Genomic DNA, 21,241 nt, shown 5'->3' with positions numbered 1-21,241 from the left:
AGGTAGAGGTGACCTGTCAGGCTACTGATGAAGCTGGTCTACCACAGCTCAAGTCTTATTCAGTCAGCAGTTGCTTTTCCCCTAAATTGTCACCTTAGCCCCTAGCAGAGGAGACTGTGGGGTGGGGGGGACCTGATCCATAACTTCAAAAGTCTCAGACGCTTTGGTAAATTAGATCCAGATAAATTCGTATGACTAAATGGCTAGTCAGGTATGTAATGATGGCAGTTGAAATTAAGGGCCAATGCCTTTAGGACTGGAGCTCTGAGAGACTCAAATGAGACGTGGAGTTGACGCAGAAACCTTGACCACCTTTAACCCTTTAAACTCATCCTCATTTGTCTTTGGCAGATCTGACGACAGGACGACAACTGACATCACTTCTGGGCTCCTGTTCCCTTAACCTGCCCCTCCCACCTTGGCTTCCTCTTAAGGAGTTCCACTGCCATCTAACATCAGTCTATACTGAGACTTGCATCTGCAAAGGCGTATCAGTGACATGTCAGTTTGTTTTTTTGTTATTTTCTCAATTAGATATTTGGACGCCCCAACCCGTTATCATCTCACCTTTGTCTTTATTTCTCATACTGTGTGATAAAGGCTTAGTTCATGCTAGCTGTGTGATAACTCGTCTGGGTCTAATAAGTTAGATCTTGCTCAATTCATTGCAATGAACTTCATAGCAGTGAGGCGCTAGTTGTTGACAGATATTCACATAGTTGTGGTTCTACATTATGTGTGTGAAAACACACGTCATCCAAACACTAAATGAAAGAGAAATATTCTGTTCTGTGACGCCACACTGATTCTTTTGTCCTTATTTCAGACACCTGCTATGCTCGATTTACATCACGAATACTCTCATGTGTGGTTTACGAGATACCTCGTAGGTGACGTCTGTCGAGAGATCACCCACAATACATTATCTCGTATCTCTGACAGGATCACAGCACTTGTCACCTCGGTGCTACCCGTCTCACAATGTGAGTGATACCGACTAATCGTTTTTTAGGTTAAACGGTTCTGCGTGGCGATTATGTTAAGTTGGCAGGACCCCTTTTTGGACTTACCTGGTAGCTGAGAGCATTCTGACGAGTGTACAGCATAAAACGAATGTCGATTCGCTCAGGTGGCCAAGGCAGCTTGGCGATTGGTCTCTCTGCTGTGCCAGCCCAGGGGATGTTATCTGTAAAACACCCGAGCCTGTCATAGCAGACTTCAGCAGCTAGAGGGCAAAGAAAAAAAAAGAAAATCGAAAATAAGAACATAAGTGAACGGATCTCGGAGCCTGATTGTAATCTCTGGAATACACTTGTGAAATGTGCAAATGACACCAGAGTTGGAGGGATAGCAAACACCGAGGAGACAGAAGAAGCAACTCAAGAAGACCTGAAGAATCTTCACAACTGGGCAATGTAATGAAGAAAATGCTGTGGTCTATATGGAGGCAAAAGAAATATCAATTATAAGTGCAAGATGGGAGACGTCTGTAATGAGTGCCTGTTCCACAACAACACAAAACAGGTTTTATTTCAGAGTTCGGCCTCCACATAGTCCTACTGTCATGAGGGGCCTCACCCCAAAATCTACAGGCAGGCTTTCAGTGTGCGTAGGCCCAGGAGAAACGGATCAAAGGTTTTAACCCCAAATAATCTTGAAAGGAAGAGAGGAGCTATTAAAAACCTTTGGCCTACAATAGAAAAAAGTCCAAAAATAGACCAAAAATAGCAGACTTGTCTCATGAATAAAGAAAAATTAAAAATATCCATTGAGAATCAAAGCGAGATACATACCATCAAAATGTCTCTCCTATTATAACAAAGAGGCAAATAAAGTAAAATCATAATCCAAACATGAAGAATTACAAAGACAAAATAGCTAGAAAACCAGAAATCCAAATGAAAAGATCAAAAAAAAAAAAATAACAAGACTCGGTTGACGTAATTGAAGAAGAAACGTTTTCGACTTTTAAGGAGAACCGGGATGAGATGTTGGGACAGCTTAGCTGTGAGCTAAATAAAGGGGCTTGACGGGCTAAATGGTCTCCTCTCGTTTCTCAAACTTCTTATGTTTCTTACAAAAAAGGAGAGGGAAGCCAAATGGGAATACCTGGAGTCTTGCTAAGGCCTCAGCAGAGAATTCTGGCTAACAGATGGAATATCTCGCCATCCAAAGTGAGGGAAAGCCACCGGGGCAAAACTCCAAACCTTATGATAAACTTAAATATCAAACAGACAAGGAAAAAGTGGAACCTCCGAGCGGCGCACGCATCCTTGAGGGAACCTCACACTGATGCACATCCGCAGACTGCTGTTGTGTTGACCTTTGTGGAGCGCTGCTTCAGACACTCCAGGCACGTGTAGATATGCAGGATGTACAGTAAAAAACGATTGAAATTCTAAACAAATTAAACTGCGATGAGGCCCATCACAATGTATACTTAGAAGATCTCTTTGAGGGACAAACCAAAATACGGTGAATGTTTTAAAAAAGAAACGCTTATTGCAGTAAAAGATTTACAACTACTTGTCACCCTCAAAACACTCTCCTCCACTTCTCCCAACGCCCCTGCCACTTTGCGAAGCAGTTCTGGAAGTTTTCTTTCAAGAGTATCTTTGAGTTGGGCTGTCGTGGCTGCCTGGATGTCCTCAGTGGATTGAATTTGTTTGCCTTTCATGGTCATTTTCAATTTAGGGAACAGCCAGAAGTCGCACGGTGCCAGATCTGGCGAATAAGGTGGATGCGGACACAGCGTAATATTTTTATTCGATGGAAACTGTCGTACTAGAAGGGATGTGTGACAAGGAGTGTTGTCATGACGAAGAATGAAACCGTTTCAACATTCTTCTCGGTTATTGACTTTGAAGGACGTCCTAATCTTTTCTTGTTTTCAACAGAGCCTGATCCATTACGAAATCGATCAAACCAGCTGTAAACAGTCTTAATTGTCGGTGTAGAGTCACCGTAAACCAAATTTAACATCTGGTGGGTTTCCTGAGCTTTTTGAAATTTGAAACAAAATTTCATGTTAATGCGTTGCTCGATATCCATTATCAACGATAAACTTGAAAAACACGCTTGAACTCAACAGTGGCTCACAAACGACTGACAGGATCGAAGAAGTTCAAAATCATCACAAACTTGGCCGCAGGATGGACCTGTCATTGAGGTGTTTGGCGTTGCACTTGGATGGTCCACTGCCTCGACATTCACCCTACGTTTTGATCACACCTCGTAATTTCAGGAGGCTTTCAGTGCAATTATATTGCTATTTTAACATTACATTTGCAGTCATATTTTACAATTTCACATAAACAGCAATGGGGGTATAAAATATGGTCTTTTAACTAACCACTGCCCCAATAAAATACCATCTATCTATCTATCTATCTATCTATCTATCTATCTATCTATCTATCTATCTATCTATCTATCTATCTATCTATCTATCTATCTATCTATCTATCTATCTATCTATCTATCTATCTATCATATATCCTATCTATATCATCTATCTATCAACCTTTATCTAGTATTTGTGATCTATCTATCTATGTTTTATAATTTTCTTCATTATCTATCTATCTTATATAGTGTCTTTCAAATCTATCTATCTATCTATCTATCTATCTATCTATTACATCTATTTAATCTAGTTTTCATAACATCTATCTATCTAACATTTTTTGAAATCTATCTATCTATATTTTCTGCTGCTGATACACCGCTACAAGTTTTATTATACCTACTTAACTTTTATCGACATTTATCTAACTCTGTATTTATTGTTCTAGTATCAGAATGTAGTTTAAGTTCATTTGTTTTGGTTTCAATACATGTATTTTTCATATTTTCGATTCTTGTTTTCTTTTTTGCCCCACAGGTTGAGAACCGCCACTATATAGAGAAACAGCCATAATTTTTCACATATAATTATTTATAAGCATCAATTAGACAAGAATATAGGATACAGTAGACGTACTGATAAGCCGTGTTCTAATTATTAGTTTAATATAATTATGCTGCAAAAACAGAACCAGTGTAGTGTACAAGTGATAGGTGGTGACGGAGAGCAAGAATGCATTCGGACTGATGACGAAACAAAATTATAAATTGTAAATTATTATCGGTGTAATGTTTATGTTGGGGTGGCACGGTGGTGCAGTGGGTAGCGCTGCTGCCTCGCAGTTAGGAGACGTCAGGTTCACTTCCCGGGTCCTCCCTGCGTGGAGTTTCCATGTTCTCCCCGTGTCTGCGTGGGTTTGATCTGGTGCTCCGGATTCTTCCCACAGTCCAAAGACATGCAGGTTAGGTGAATTGGCGAATCTAAATTGTGCTTGGTGTGTGTGTGTGTGTGCCCTGCGGTGGGCTGGCGCCCTGCCTGGGGGTTGTTTCCTGCCTTGTGCCCTGTGTTGGCTGGGATTGGCTCCAGCAGACCCCTGTAGTTAGGATATAATGGATGGATGTCCATTTTTGTTATTACCTGATATATTTCAACTGCTGTGACAGAAGGACAGTCTGAAAATGATTTTTGAAGCATTTGTGGATAAAAATTGGAGAATTTAAATTTTTTCCTTCATGAGTGATATTTTTCCAAACCCTGCTGCTTACACACGAATTGTACTGAGCCTTTTGGCCAATAATGCCGCCCCCAAAAATGGATCGCCCGCTCCACCCGCCCCAAGCTACGCCACTGTTCCCAGGAGGAAGCCTATGGGCTTGTTTAGACTTCGCGCTCAGAACGCGTATACACACACATCATGGCTGCCACATGTTCCCAGCATTCATTTGACACGTCCTCTGAGCAGGTCTTCAGAACTTCACGCGAGTTGCAGTACCAGCAAAAAGTCAGAGGGTGCAATATGATAAAAGTTAGAACGTGACGTCAGAGTCTCTGTTTACTATCTACATGTGACAGAAAGTCGCTCTGCGGATCCTACGAGATCGATGTGCGCGCTTCATTGTTTGATGAATGGTTCGATGTGGTCAAGCAAACTGCCGACATACAGATGCACTCGTGGTGCTTTTATATTCAAGCGTCGCATATTCCCGATCGTAATGACGCGATGATACATTTTAAAGGTCTCACATACCGTCTTGTTTTTTTTACAACTTCAGAACAGCAACAGAATGTGCGGCGGCGTATTTGAGCTACAGAGAAGAAAAATTAAGGACACGGTGAAAACGTGTATTTTGTGATTAAAGTGGAAATTTCGGCTTTAATCTCAAAATGTCCACTTTAACCTCGTAGTTTACTTCATCATTAAAGCAGACGGTCGTAAACGTCATCCCAGTTGTTAATCGCTACGATCTCCTGGGGCTTCCAGCGGCAGGCAGCAATAGATCACCACACACAACGCCTTAAATGTTTGTTATTCCAGGTCTCTGCACATTTCAAATTCTTAGATTTATACTTGATATCACTTTCATGATGAAATGCAATTAAGTATTTATGTTACATTTTACAGATGAATCGGTAATTTGGTTTAAATAATGAATACCGTTAATAATTATACACATGGGGGTGACACGGTGGCAGAATGGTGACACTGCTGTCTCACAGGGAGTCACGTCACTGATATTCCCTGCCTGGAGTTGCCATGTTTTTCTGCTGGGTTTCCACAATGAGCTCCGATTTCCTTCCAAAGACATGCAGGCTTAGTGACACTAAAATGACGCTAGTTGTATGTGAGTGCTTGTATTCACCTTGCGATGAGCCGATGCCCCGTTTCTGCCTCATGCCCAGTGCTAGCTGGAATGGACACATCCCTGGATTGACAGACGTAATCATTAAACATTCTTTTCTGAGAATTTAATGAATGTTTCAGGCAATTCACAACACAGCAAAGCCGAACCTGTTCTCGCCATGATAATATCTCACACTGCCACCTGGTGGACTCTTCCAGATTAACGTAAAGTACGCGCGCGAGTATGAACAGTAAGGCCAGGTTTAGGGCTCGTTTGTTCTTCATGCTCAGAGCACGTACGCACAGGCATTAAGGCTGCCACGCGTTCCCAGTGTTAATTTGACACGTCTTCTGAGCAGGTCAGTACCAGCAAAAAGAAGTCGGGGGGCGCAGTGTGATAAAAGTTGGAACGCGACGTCTCTGTTTACTACAGTGGAACCTCAGGTCACGAACATCTCGGAACACGAACAAATCGGGTTACGACCAAAACGTTCGCCAAACGTTTGAATCTGTTCACGACCACACACTTGGGTGCCAGTTTCCCTTCTGGTTCGTACACGCCAATGATTTCCGCACGTGTTCAGTCTCCCCCTGTGCATTGTTCTCGGTCAGACGCGCATGCATTCGTGTATTTTGTGTTCTTTTGCATAAATTTTGCAATTAACCATGGCCTCTAAACAAGTGAAGAGTGGTAGTGTTGGTGAGAAGAAAACTGAAATCGAATTAAAGAAAGAATTTATTGAAAAGTATGAGCGTGGCATTCACGTTATGTTACTGATCTTGATACCAAGTACAAGAAGTCAAAATCCACGATTGACTATTCTAAAGCAGAAAGAGGCCATTAAAGCAGCTGATGTTGCAAAAGGAGTTACAGCGTTAACCAGGCAGAGGCCTCAAGTGCTGGAAGAGGTGGAGAAGCTGTTGCTAGTGTGGCTGAACGAGAAGCAACTTGCAAGCGAGGCGATGTTATGTGAGAAAGCCGGGAAGGTTCATGGCGATTTGCTACAAAACTATCCTTCTACGAGTGGCTAGTTCTTCCTCCTCACTCCCTTCACGCCAGAACTCGACTCATGCAAGGTTAGTTTTCTTGGTTGTTTATGGTTAGTTTTTGTATAAATTAAGGATTTCTCAAATTTTTATTTTTTTCCCATTGCTGAAAACTCATTAAAAAAGCGTTTACAGCGAGCGGTTCGTAAAGCTCTAGCGTGAACTCTTGCAAGGTTAGTTTTCTCATTTCAAGGTTTTCTCAGTGTTATTCAATGTTTTTACATTGTGAACGCCGGCCCCGGCACAGACAGACGGACAACATGTTTTCACCCATCACACTGTTTATTCACACTATTTACAATTATCCAAAGTTACGTGCACTCACAAAACCCCAGTGCCCCCGGCACTGAATCCCCCAAAGTCCAGGGCCACAGTCTCTGTGCCTTTGTTCCTGGCCGCCTCCTGTCCTCTCTCAAGCTCCGTCCTTCTGCCTCCCGACTTCCACCGCTGACTGGAGGGAGGCGGCCCCTTTTATGAGAACCCGGATGGGTTCCAGCTGCTTCCCGGCACTTAACGGTGGCCACACCCCTGTGTGGCGGAAGTGCCGGGCTCCCGGGATAAACAGGCACTGTGGCGCCGCCTGGCGGTGGCCACGGGTCCCTACAGGGCTGGGCGTCAAAGCCCCCTACCCGAGGCCCCCTGCATAACCAGGGCGGACGCCCCCACTCGGTCTGGAAGAGGCACAAGCCGTCCTCTCCTCCTCCTGGGCGTCCCGGCCGGGGACCACAACATTTAGTTTACTATTACACTGTGCATTCTATGGTATAATTAACTATTTTTGTGCTTAAAAAATATAGTTACATACAGCTCGTACGGTCTGGAATGGATTCATTTTATTTACATGCCATCCTATGGGGAAAATTAGTTGGGGTCACGACCCGAGGTTCCACTGTATCTACATGTGACTGAAAGCCACTTTGAGGATCCTACGCTGGTCTTAAATACATTTAAGCTGGTCCTCAGAAATTAACGTGACGCGTGTGCGAGTTGCAGTACCACCAAAAAGTCGGAGGGTGCAATAAGATAAAAGTTAGAACGTGACGTCAGAGTCTCTGTTTACTATCTACATGTGACAGAAAGTCGCTCTGCGGATCCTACGAGATCGATGTGCGCGCTTCGATGTTTGATGAATCGTTCAATGTGGTGAGGCAAAATGTCGACTTGCAGATGCATTCGTGGTGCTTTTATATTCAAGCGTCGCATATTCCCCATCGTAATGACACAATGACACGTTTTAAGTCTCACATACCATCTTTTGTGCCGTCTTTTTTTCTGAGGCTTCCTCCTGCACTGACAGCAGCGGCAAACAGCAATAGATCACCGCACAGAACACGTTACATTTCTGATATGCCAACTCTCTGCACATTTTGAATCCTTAGATTTATACTTGATATCACTTTCATGATGAAATGCATTAAAGTATGTATGCTACATTTTACAGATAAATCGTTAATTTCGTTTAAATAATGTTAATAATTACACACATGGGGGTGACACGGTCCCGGAGGGGTAGGCCTGTCAGGTCTCCGGCGAGAGAGCGTTTTTGAAGAGGATTTCACTGAGTTCTCCTGAATGTGGCAGATTATCTGAAGAGCTTTCTGGTTAAGGATGACCACGGTGTCTCCTGTACTCCTTAAAACTCTCCTGCTCATCCCCGTCTCCCGCTGAGGACCCAGAAGGTGGACTTACCGTGGGCCGCACCAAGCAGCAGCACTCCGAAAAGCCAGATGGGAGACATCTGCAGCACTCAATTCACAAGCGATGGACGTGTGGGAGCCCTGGCAGAGCTGCCCACTCACTTTTATAGCACACTGCGATCCAGCAACCCAACCATCACACGGGCGTGAGAAGCCGGCAGCTGGTAATGGAGAGATAAGCCATCCAGAGAGGAGAGAGTTCAGCATGTGCCAAACGTGTGAAGCAGGTCACGGACACCACAGAATAAATACTGTTAATTTCCAGGTCTAGATGTGCGTGTTTACGGGAGCTTAAAACTCCATTTAACCAATTGCTGCCCTGAAGATGGCAGAGTCCAGTGACGAAGGTGAGGAAGCCAAGCTTTCATTCTGAATGAAGCTGTGGGTGACTGCAGACAGGGGTAGCCTGTGAACATAGTGGGCCTGAGTCCAAGAAAACATGCTTCAGGAGGTTTCATCACCAAAGCAGTTTATTACTTTTAACCTTTAGAAACAAATGGCCTTCACACCATCTGGTGGTAAAGAAACAAACCACCACAGACATGTCCAGCACTTTTATATAACTCTTCAGAATGGAGATGTTGGCACTACAAAGGACGCTGACACCCTTGAACTCACCTAAAGTTCAGCCATCCATTCAGCTCTGTGTTTGCCTGGCAGTAATCGTAACTGGCACTGGCAAAGGACCAAACGAAACCAAATGACACCTAATGAGATCAAATGAGACTTGGAGTTCAGGACTGCAGGGAGCTACTTCAAGATCCAGGAGGACCACCTCACAATTCCTGACAACACTCCTGACCTCAGACGTGGCCTCTGCACCTGCCCTGGAAGTGTGAGGTTTTAAAGCTTCTCCCATCAATACCAGCGAATGTGAAGGTGGGTGGAAGAGGATTAACATCTGATAGGAAGAAGACAAGCAAAGGACAAAGCATGAGGAGAGTGGGCAGAGCTCAAGGCACCCTGAGGAGACTAGGGCCAGTACCCTAGACTAGATGGGCACATTCTTTGATCGTTTGTGATTTTATTATTATTATTTTGTGTGGGTGGCAACGCAGTGCAGTGAATAGCGTGGCTGCTTTACAGACTCGGCATCCTGAGTTAGAATTTGGAGATCAGATGTGGGCTTGAGGAACTTGCATGTTGTCTTCAAGTCTTCAGGTGTGTAGATAGATAGATGGATAGATAGCTAGATAGCTAGATAGATAGATAGATAGATATGAAAGACACTCTATGATAGATAGATATGAAAGGGACTATTAGACAGATAGATAGATAGATAGATAGATATGAAAGGCACTATATAATAGATAGTGTCACGCATGCGCGATTAGGAGACCGCGGATGGATCTTAAAACACGTCGAAGGACGTTCGCCGGCGGGGAATGGCGGGGTACTAACCTTGTTTCTTTCTTTTCCAAAACTAAAGACGCTCCACCATAAAGACCTTGCCCGCAGTACGATCACTTCCGCCCTTCCCCCGCCATCTTCAATGACATCAGCAGTCCCATCATCCACCACGACTCCTTCCCAGCATTCCTGCAGTTCCGGCTCCTCCCATATAAAAATGGCCGCGACGCCTAGCATGGCGTCACGCATGAATCTTGTTTTGTTTTATGTCTTATTTTCTTTGATAAAGTCTGGAGTGTCAACAATATAAGGGGCCGGAAAACCCTAAACCTTTTTGTTGCCTCCTGTTGCATCTTTTACAATAGATAAATATGAAAGGCACTATATAATATAGATAGATAGATATGAAAGGCACTATATAATAGATAGATAGATAGAAAAGGAACAGGCTTGACACACGTAAAATGGTTTGGGGCAGCCACCCGTATAATATTCCTGGCTGCAAAGGTTTTCTTTTTCATTCAATAGAGTTGTTGATCGTACAGAGTCCAAGGCAGAACTGATGAAGGTTGGAAAAGATGGTGGTTTTAAGTGGCCAGAGAGGAAGTAATGTATGTTAACCAGAAGTGATGTAGGGAGACCAGAAGTGATGTTTATCTGACATCAGCCTGGGCGCCAGAACTGGAAGTGATATTCTTCTTGGCGCTGGGACCAGAAGTGACGTTCTTGATTCAGATAAGTTTTCCTGTGGCTGGTCTGTAGAGATAGCAGGAAAAGGTTTAGGGCAGCCCACCCTCCCCTGGCCTGGCGTGGAATTTCCTTTACTTGGTCCACACAACGTCCCCCTATTCGCATGTGTGTGACAATAGATAGATAGATAGATAGATAGTGTGATGGACAGCCGGGTCCCATGCCCGGCTGGACGCCCCTGCTGCATATGTTCCGGGGGAGCCACCATGGGCAGCTCAATACCTCCCCCGGGACGCTTGGTGGCAGCCTCCCTGGCCGATGTTCGTTTCCCAGTCTCCCGCATGGCTCCATGGGACATGGAGTCCTCCACAACCTGGGAGGGAGCTGGGGTGGCCGCTAGGGGGTGCTGCAGAGACTCGAGAACCCGGCTGGACGAGTCATCAGCCCATCCGGAGGTGCAATTGGGACCAGGTGGTCAAGCACCTGGATCACTTCCGGGTGGGCTATAAAACGGGCCAGCCTCCACCACTGAAGGGCCGGAATCGGGAGGAAGAGGACGAGGTTACCTGAGAGGAGGAGTGGTGGTGCAAGGCGGAGAGTTGTTGCTTTTGTGTTTAAGTGCTTTTGGGACTGTGTTAGGCCTGTGGGACACGGGGAAGATGTGTGCCCACGGATGAAGAAAAATAAAAGCTTTTGTGATTAGTACACGTGCCTCTCCATAGTCTGTGCCGGGTCGGGTGCTATATAGCGCCTTTATCACAATAGATAGATCATTTTTGATTTGGGGAGGTGTAGCTGTTACAGAAGCTCAAGACGTATAGAACTGTTATAACAAACAACAGCCGCCAACCTCAACACATAGACACCAATTATAAAAAAGAAGAAAAAACTTCTGACTTCTCTAAAGAAGTAGGAGTCCCAGTAAGGCACTATAAAGTAGTTCTTGATTGCTATAAAGATGAAGGAGCCCACTTGAACAAGAAAATGACTTATTGTGTGGCCAGAGGTTTATAAAGGATGGACCAGTGGAAGCCGGAGGCCAGGAGGAGTTCCATCACCCATAAGACGAGCATCCCAGTTTGGACACTTGCAGTGGTATATGGGAGCTGGAGTTTGGGGGGTGCAGTCCTGTTGATATCCTTGAAGGCTGTTAGATGGTGCTGCTTAGTTGGGCTGGAGGGTATTGGGGGATATTGTGGGGCCTCCCTCCTTTCCACATGACCTGGAATGCTTTCAAGAGGACACCCTATGGCACCAGAAGCATTCCCAGGTCCAGCATAAAAGAAGCCCACCTCCTCACTGGGATGAGCCAGAGTTGGGAGGAAGCGGGTGACACTCAGAAGGAGAGAAAGAAGATTCACTGACTTGTTTTTGTATGTTTGGTGATTTGTTTGATTACATATAATCCTTCATTTGAACCCAGGACTGAGTTGGGTAATATTGTATCGGAGGTTATGGGCTCATTGGCACCACCTTGTGGTCACAATTGTCTGTGAGTACTTCATGCATACATCAGGACTGTCTCTGTTTTTATAATATTAGCCCCAGAAGGTGACATGACTCAGATATGGCCACTTTGTGAGTCATTTTTACCGATTGATGAAATGACATATGGACTCCGTGTCAAATGACTTTAAATCTAAATTGTAGTGATTTCCATTTTTTTTTATAAAATGAACATAGGCATGTGCTCTGATAACATCCTTCTAAAAGTCACTGGTTTGAATTTATTGGCAAATACAGTCTCAGAAAGATGATAAATACAATGATTTCCATTTTTGTTTTCTCAATTCAATACCTGCATATGAAGTATTGGCATCCCTTACTGAGTCAGTGGATTGAATTGATCTAAAAAATGATTTAAAGTGCCTTTCACGACAAACAGATTTTATATGCATTAAAACTGTTTCAATTTTTTGTTTGACAGACTGAGGATGGGCATCTGAAGTAACGCCTCTGAGCCAGTGATGTGGATTTACAGCAGCCTTCATGTGGACATTACTCCAGAGTGCTTTATTGATACATTAACATTCTTTACAAGCCTCTCAAATGTTAATCCAGACTTTGTCAGGGTCACTTTGTAACCTGGGAGATGACATAGAGAGTCTTACATGCAGAGATTGATACAAAATATTAGAATTGTTTCAAATGATCCTAGAGATCCACACTCCGTACACCAGTCATTAAAGGCAGATAGACAATCGTCAGAACTTCAGATCCTGGATTCAGAACTGAGTGAATGGACGCTAAAGCTCAAACGTCTTGATTTCAGCTAAGGAAGACAGAAGTTTCAAGGTCAGATACTTCAAATCATTAATCAGGGCACCAGAGAGTGGCGATGTGTCACGCGTTGATTAGCACATGCAAGGTAAGGATGTCACTGTAATCTGGACATGTGACATTGAGGGCCACATAAACATGTAATAAAGAGGTGCGTAACAGGAAGGCATGAACTACGAGGAAAGGGAACATCTCAGCAAGGGGTTAAAGTCTGCAGTATCTGCTCTCTCACAACTCCCGTTCCACAGAATCGAAACCTGAAGAAAAGCAGAGGAAGAGTTACTCAGTCAGCCTTTATTTTATACTGTGCCTTTTACGACTGGCATCATCACAGGGCATTTTATAAACAGAAGCATTGTAACAGAATATTAATTTGTTGAAGACGTCAGAGTCTGACGGTGACTCGGATCTCCGATGAAGCACACGACTGCTGTGCTGGGCAGCGATTGTGGCACCTTGCATGTGATGGTGCCTGCGCTGATCTGATAACGTAATGCTGTCTACTTCGCCTGGGACTCTTCTTCTTGGTCACACTCTCTTCCATTTCGCTCACAGTGTCACTAGTTGCTTGGTAACAGCTTCAGCTCTGCTCCTATGTGAACTGTGTTTCTCGGACTAGGCTGACATCTTTCAGCCATTGCTGTATTTGCCACAGTACTTGACTCTCGGGCCCATTCTGGCCTTTTTCTGGTGTCCATATTTCTGTTTGTGCTTTTGACATCTGGCTTTTCATTTTTGTTTGCCTCTTGTGTAATTTATTCATTGTTGCCTCATGCTCTAAATTTTGAGCTTTGGGTGTGAACCACTGTGCTACATTGCCACCATCTGTATATCAACCACTTATGCATTTTCTGAGCCTTGGCGTTCCTCGAAATGGTTACAGGAGGATAGTGCCCATCCTAGAAGCAGTATCATGTGTAAAGAAAGGGCAACACATAGTCATATCAGGCCAGTTTAGAATCATCTGTTCAACCAACACACACGTCTTCAGTGTGTGGGAGGCAATTGGATCACCTGGAAGAATCCTACATAGACACAGGAATACCAGGTCCAGAGACTGAATTTAAATCTCTGGTGTTGTGAAACAGCAGTGATAACTAATGGTGCCTTGTCAGGTGTAGCTCCAAGAGTACAGGGGCAACCGGCGTTATCACCTTTAATCTGAAGCTGCAATGTCTGTTCCAGAAGAAATTTGTCTTGAAATGAAACTGGCTTTTGGGATGTGGAGCTCAAACAGTAGACTGAAAAGTACTGGCAAGATCTAGTCAGACTCACTGCCTGACAGAAGGAGCCATAAGAATGGGACAGGAGATACAAGTGGAAGAACTGAGGTCCTCACGGTGGTGACCAAAAGAGGAGACAGTGGAAACAAGTCACCAAGTCCTCATTGAAGTGACCAAAAGGACGAGACAGTGGACACAATTGACCAATATATAGTGTTCACCATAGTGACCAAAAATATGATGTTGCTTACAAGTGGCCATAATGTGGTCCTCCTTTGATTGACCAAAAGAATGAGACCATGGATAGAGGTGGACAATATGAGATCTTCATAGTGGTAATCAATAGAATAAGGTTGACCAAAACAAGGTCCTCATTGTAGTGAGCAAAGGAGGAGATGGTGGCTACAAGTGACTAAAATAAGGCTTTTATAGTAGTGACCAAAAGAGCACTGTTGTATTTACAAGTGTCCAAAATGTGATCCTGGTATTGACCAAATGATTGGGACAGTAATCAAAAGAAGGTCCTTGTTTTAGTGACTAAACAAATATGCAAGCACAAGTGGCCAAAATGAGGGCATTCTTTAGGGATGGGCTGCCTTAGACAATGGGGAAGCCTTGTGAGAACCTCTGACAGAGGATAGATTGGCCATGGCCCATTAGGAGAAAACCCACGATGTGCTAGAAGGCTTAGATCTGTTTGATGGCCTCAGAATTCCATGCAGAGTTGAGGACATTTGGAGTACCCAGCTCAGTCTGTTCACATTGTGAACCTCATCAAAAATGTGAAGAGGCTATATATGAGTTGGTGGTCACTTGACCCCGTCTCCTTTACCTTAGTGGAACTTGTGCCCAGGAGTTTGGCATTACAAAGAAGGTGGCCAAGCTGACCAACGATAGCATGCTGCATTGCTTCACTTACACTCTTCCATCGAGTCCTCGCTCCACTGTTACTGTTTCGGCACCAAACATGGGAAACAAAGAAATGACTTGGGTACTATCCCAGAGGAACTTCACTTTGGTAATCTCGCCCACATTCACTTCCACGTCCACACCTTTGGTGTAGGTTTTCAATGGCTGCAGTTTCGTCCTGGAAACAAAGAAAAAGATTTTTAAGAGATTTTTCAGGATATTTCAACCAGACTGTACACGTAATGCCATTTGTCCAAAAATGAGAAGATAAAGGGGTCTTAATACAATAACAGCAGAAGCCAGCAGGAGGAGGTGATTCAAAATCAGTCCATTCCCATGTCAAGTGCAGCACTTTGCTGACTTCCACTATTACTACTGCCGGTTTACAGAACACATCTACACATCAACGGTTGTACGCGGAATCATTGACATAAAAAAAATACTGCAAGATATTTTAGTAGGCCGTAGATGTTCAGGAACCAGTTTAAATGGCTGAAGAGGGGATTTGTCTCAGCTCCATCTTGCAACACCCTGACATGTTATTGCCACTGGAACTCGAGGTTAATTCATCCAGGGTTGGAGTTGCCACTGCTTTGTCACTTAGAAGTTGCCCCTTTGCACTTTTTACTTTCTCGTACACAAAGTATAGGGAAAGTATTGCAATCGCAAAAAAATTGGATTTCGAGATTTTGATGAATCTCGACTTTTTAGACCTCTCCGAGTCTGAAAATACAATTTTTGGAATTATGTCTGTGTGTGTGTAAACAGGATAACTTGAGTACGCTTTCACTTAGGTCAACCAAATTTTACATACAAGTAATAGGTACAGAACCTAGATTTCTACCAACGTTTGAGCTATTTCTGCTAACCGGAGGTGGTACTTTTTTATTCATACAGCGGCAGAGTCTAATTTGTTTAACTTTTCTTTTATAATAATTTAGTTTTCATTTGATTTCATTTGTTGTTGATGGTTTCTTAATGTACATAATATAAAAATATAATCATTGTCTTGCGGTTTATCCCTCAAACATCTATCCCCATATCTGAGTATATGATAAAGTCTAGGGGAGACCACTCCCAACTTTTTACTCTAAAAATTAGATAGCTGCAGAACAAAACTATGATGTGAGCAACCACAAACTGCTAGAACTTCAACTGACTTTGCAGGTGTGGTGGCCCCTTGCTTGAACTGGTAGAACATCATTTTAGTGATTTTCATGGATAACAAAAATATAACGTATTTTTAAAAAGCCATACGCCTAAATGCATACCAAAATCTTTGTGTCCTCTTCAGATAGTTTAATTATTTCTTATCAAATGATCACTTTCACAAACTTGATTGAGGGTCCCTGCCAGGGTTGCTGGTGCCCCCCACCTGTGGTGGACGTTCCATTGATGATTTCCATCAGGGCCTGATAGGCACATTTGGAGCTCACACCTTGTTAGGAGGGCTCTGTTAGGGGGTCATTGAGGGACATTCTGAATTTTTTTTTTCATTCTGTTGAAAATAATCAGATGCTCATTTTGGACCGTCCTGATTCATTTTAAGATTTTTAAAAAATGTTTTTATTGTCATAAACGTCAATCATTATTTCTCATGAGAGCTGCCATGCTTTGATGGAATTGTAAGCGTCTGACTTGAAGATTTTGTGTGAGAATAACATTTGAGCAAATTTAGAATAATAAGGTGATTTTTGGTTTTGACTATTGTTTCATTTTGACTTTGATTTTAATTTTATACTTAAAATTTAGTGAACGTCCAAGCAGCTTTGAACTATTCCATCTTTGCTTATGACCATAGTTTGACCCTTAAAGAAAGTCCTCTTAGATGTTTCTTGCACTGTTTTAGACCTAGGGTTCTGGACGTAGTTTAACCCTTTTTGTGCATACAGTTTTGTTTGATAGGCATCGGGAATATTTTATTGTTAGATGGTGTTATCATTTTGTTGCCATCTTGGGACCTTTGCTGGTCAAGAAGGCCATCATTTTGATTGTACTGAACCCACACACTTCTAACTCGTGATTAGCGGCACTGTGTCTGTGATGTCAACACTCAGTCCCTTTAATAAATGGTAGCCTAGTAACACAGATATCTGTGTATCAGAATTCACTTTGGACAGCATAGTTAGGGGCCATCAAACAAGGTAGCACAGGGGGCTTTTGGTTAAAGCCTCAAGTTCAGCTGAGCCATCGTTCTCAATGAGTAATTGACCCCTGGACTCTGATTAGCTGTCTCCCTTTTGTGCTGTCACCGCTGAATGAACTTCTCTCATGTTTGCCTTTGGCCAATCTCCTACATATCATAACACACTTGTTATCAAAATCTGACACACAACACACGCCATTTGAGTACAACACACAGCTAAAGCTTGAATTTTATAACTCACAGAATTGATGGCCATCTTACTTCACAATTTGGTGCTGCCTTGTGTTTCCGTTTGTCCCATACAGAGCGATGTTAATAAATCCAGATACACTCCGGTCTCCAATTATTTTCACAGAAATTTTGTTCCGCCAACCTGAAGGTAAAAAAAAAGACATAAATATATATATATATATATATATATATATATATATATATATATATATATATATATATATATATATATATATATATATATACTAGCGACTGGGAGCCTGATCGAATCGGGCTGTAATTTCTATGCTTGTGAAATCCATACTTTCTCTGCAAAGAATTTTTTGTTTTTTTAAGTCCTTGAAATGATTTTGTTATCATGGCACTGATCTGTGCTTAAAATAAGACCTTTTTGGCCGACATAATGAACTGCTTCCTGTTTAAACGGGGCTGCAAGACTTGAACTCAGCTTTTCGCCACACCTCATTTGATTTTTTCCGGCAAACAAATTTTCAAAACAAACCGTATTTTATGACTCTAATCGGAGTCGGAGTAATAATTATGTTGCCGTGGTCGTTTTAGATCTGAGATCGGCTAAAATTTATACAATGACCGTTGTTAATACCCAGCCGTCATTACTCAGTTTGCCAATAGATGTCAGAAGGACGGATGCCAAAACCGAACTGCCCAAAGATAGATTTCGACGTACCAAGCCAATGGCGATACGTTCTAAATTACTTACGGTTCCGGAGCTGTCGAAGGGTTTAAGTCAGTCGACGATGTTAGTCCTGGAAAGTACGCCTCACCAAACCAACCGAACTTACTGTCATCTGCTTGAACCAACACCGACTTACTATACTCAGCCGTCCAGCGGCGTCACTGAAGCATTCGAACATTCTTAGCCAATCATGCAATACTGTGTCCGCGTTTGCCACGTTACGTCCTAACTACAGAGGCAGAGTCCCATTGTATGGTTCTAACTTGTATTGAGTCGAGGTATTGACGTGAACACCATACAGTACATACGGGTAGTATCAAATTATATATAAGGATTATAAACTACTGTATATATTAATTATTGAATGTCACACATGTGTGCATGGAAGACAACTTCGGGGCTCATCCAGGGGTAATTCTATAGTTGGCCCTGTCTTTTAATACCGCTCCTCTTCCACTAACCACAGGTCAGAAGATTGGCAAACCTCTATGTCATATGCATTGTTTGTCATTTTAGCATCGGCAGAGATATTTAAATGATGTGAAAATACTTCACTTGACTTCACTTCAGGGTTTGTGGTCACCTTGCCTCTTCCTGCCTGTCTGCTTGATAACCACCAGCACTGCCATCTTAGGTCAGTCTGGAAAGGCATTTCACCAACGAATGTGTAAACTGCTTTTGTTATTTTGGTCTACAGTTATATGGGGATCACCGCTGTATCCCCAAACCTGTATGATCTCTCTTTGTCTTTTGTTACGTGAGTCATTAAATAACTTTATCATATAAAACACCTCAAGTGCTTCCTTTTTTTACTATTTTTCACAGAGAAGGATCAAAAAACGAGTGATGATGAGGGTTTCTATAATGAACCATCCATGAATTCTTTCCATGATGAATACGTCAGGTACTATCCTGGCAGGCTGACGTGTGCACTTCCTTGATGATCTCCTATAACATAAGACTATTCAGTCCATTAGCCTTGTTTGTTTAGCTAATAGCTAAGCTCTCCCAATATCTCTTTCAGTTTCTTCTTAAAGGTTGTCCAGGTTTCTGCTTCAGCTCCACGTCTTGGTAGTTTGTTCCTGAATCCCACAATTCCTTCTGTAAAGAAGAGCTTCCTGTCTTAAATGCACTTGAGTATTTGATTCACCCCTAATCTCCTCTAATCTGTGATGCTGTCCCTATGATGTGGTACCCCCTCAGTCACACACATCAATATGGCTCTGCAGATGACAAACCCAGCATGACACTCTGGTCTGTGTGGGCTATGTGACTTTCACTGAAATGCATTTGCACTTTGTCTCTTTTTTTATTTGTATCCAAGTCAAAGAAGCACTGGCATCCACAAGAGGGCAATCCAAACGCTTGGAAAACAAACCAACTACAGCACAAAAAACAAGACGTTGTGTCTGCCAACGAATTACAAATATTTATAGTGGATTCAGAAAGTATTCAGACCCTTTCACTTTCTGCAGATCTTCCTAGCCCACTCTCTCATTGGTCAAGGGTCCTGTCTTCAAGTCAAAACACAGTATTTTGGGAATCCCTTTCCTTTTCATGTTGTTCACTGATTTTTCTGGAATTAACTATCAATTACTGTATATATATATAGCAGGGCAGCACGGGAGGTGCAGTGGTAGCACTGCTGTCTCACAGTTAGGAGACCTGGGTTCACTTCCCAGGTCCTCCCTGCGTGGAGTTTGTGTGGGTTTCCTACCACAGTCCAAAGACATGCAGGTTAGGTGCATTGGTGATCCTAAATTGCCCCTAGTGTGTGCTTGGTGTGTGTGTGTGCCCTGTGGTGGGCTGGCACCCTGCCCGGGATTCATCCCTGCCTTGCACCCTGTTCTGGCTGGGATTGGCTCCAGCAGACCCCCCGTGACCCTGTAGTTAGGATATAGTGGGTTGGAAAATGACTGACTGACTGACTGAATATTATAACAAAAATAAGCATGTGTTTTGCTTTTGCCTTTTGAAGCACATATGGAGTCCTAGGCGGGTGGAGGTGGGGTATCCACCCCTCCCTTCATCCCCTTAGTTATCCGATCGGTGTCCATAGCATGGATTTTGAGTATGGAAAGGTCCAGAGCACACATCACCTGAGTTACATAAATGGCCCCCCACGGTGTTTCAGTATTATTAACCTTCAAGGAAGGGGGTCGCCTCGAGTCAGTAGCACATGCTCCTTGATCTACCAAAGTGGTACGCCATAGCATAGATGTAATGGAAAGGTACAAAGCGTGTGTTGCTTGAGTTACATAAATGGCGCCCCTCGCCGACCAGAGTGTGTACCCCTTAACTTTCATAAAAGCCAACATAAAAGGCCGCTTATATCGCCTAATGAATTGACCGGCTCTGTGTTGGGCACGTTTTGATCACAGCTGGATACCTGGCATATGGATTTTGTGACATGACTAACGTGAGAGTTTTATTTTCTTTTTGCATGGACATTTTCCACATTGTTTGCCATTATGCAGTGATTGTTGCCATTGTTGGGTTCTGTTGTATTATTAAACATTTTTCTCAGCCATTACTACCAAGTATGTACCTCTGCAGCCAGGAGCCAAATGTCGAGTGGGAAGGGACATACTTAACGGGTAGTAAGAGTTTGTCACTTGTGAAGTTGTCAAAATAAAAGTTTGTCATAAATACTGTGAAGTTTTCACATCTTACGCTACACATAATAGGGAAAATATACAATTGAAATATCCGATTTAAAGAGAATTGACAGGATACAATGCAAGAACAGCCAGTCGAAAAGACATGTTGATTTCAGCTGTCATTTTTTACACTTCACTTCCTGCTGAGAGTTTTTTTTTTTTTAATCTCCATTGCAGGCTACAGTCAACTTTTAATGACGTGTACATGTACTAGTGTCAACTTCACACACTCAGATTGTAACGGCCGACCCCTTTACCCAGCCGGCAGCTACACCTCCAAGACCTGTGGCCTGGATAATTTACTGAGAAATCTAACTATCAAGCCGTACTTCTACACAATTAAACTTTTCCCCACAATCGACGGTATAAATGCAAGTACACAAAAGCAGGATGTAAAATTAAACGGATTAAATGTATTAAATGAAACAAGACATGCCACAAAACAGATATAAATATAAATATCCCTCCACCCCAGCAACAACAAGACAGCACCAAATATAAATACAAAAACCCTCCCTTGTCCCTGTAACATATAACACACAACACGAACAACAAAATGACTGATAAACAGAATGATTGTGAACTTGAGTCCGAATATAAAAAATGTCCTGAATACGGATGACT

General features: G+C 42.9%; 2 protein-coding genes across 2 annotated transcripts in view; both read right to left on the bottom strand.

Annotated features, from left to right (window-relative positions):
* Nucleotides 1–8,499, bottom strand: part of LOC120515851 (inactive pancreatic lipase-related protein 1-like) — a 51,025-nt gene extending 42,526 nt beyond the window's left edge. The window contains 2 exon segments of the mRNA XM_039737186.1: nt 1,071–1,225; nt 8,424–8,499. Of these exon segments, the coding sequence (XP_039593120.1) occupies nt 1,071–1,225; nt 8,424–8,472 (204 nt within the window). The 5' untranslated portion in view covers nt 8,473–8,499.
* Nucleotides 8,500–12,306: 3,807 nt separating this feature from the next.
* Nucleotides 12,307–21,241, bottom strand: part of LOC120515842 (pancreatic lipase-related protein 2-like) — a 52,735-nt gene continuing 43,800 nt past the window's right edge. The window contains exons 10-12 of the mRNA XM_039737173.1: nt 17,291–17,402; nt 14,894–15,061; nt 12,307–13,008 (exon numbers count right to left, since the gene is read on the bottom strand). Of these exons, the coding sequence (XP_039593107.1) occupies nt 12,945–13,008; nt 14,894–15,061; nt 17,291–17,402 (344 nt within the window). The 3' untranslated portion in view covers nt 12,307–12,944. The remainder of the gene's footprint in view (nt 13,009–14,893; nt 15,062–17,290; nt 17,403–21,241) is intronic.

Source organism: Polypterus senegalus, chromosome 1 (assembly GCF_016835505.1).
Source record: "Polypterus senegalus isolate Bchr_013 chromosome 1, ASM1683550v1, whole genome shotgun sequence".
Classification (NCBI taxonomy): Eukaryota; Metazoa; Chordata; class Cladistia; order Polypteriformes; family Polypteridae; genus Polypterus; species Polypterus senegalus.
This window is presented reverse-complemented; position numbering and strand designations above follow the sequence as displayed.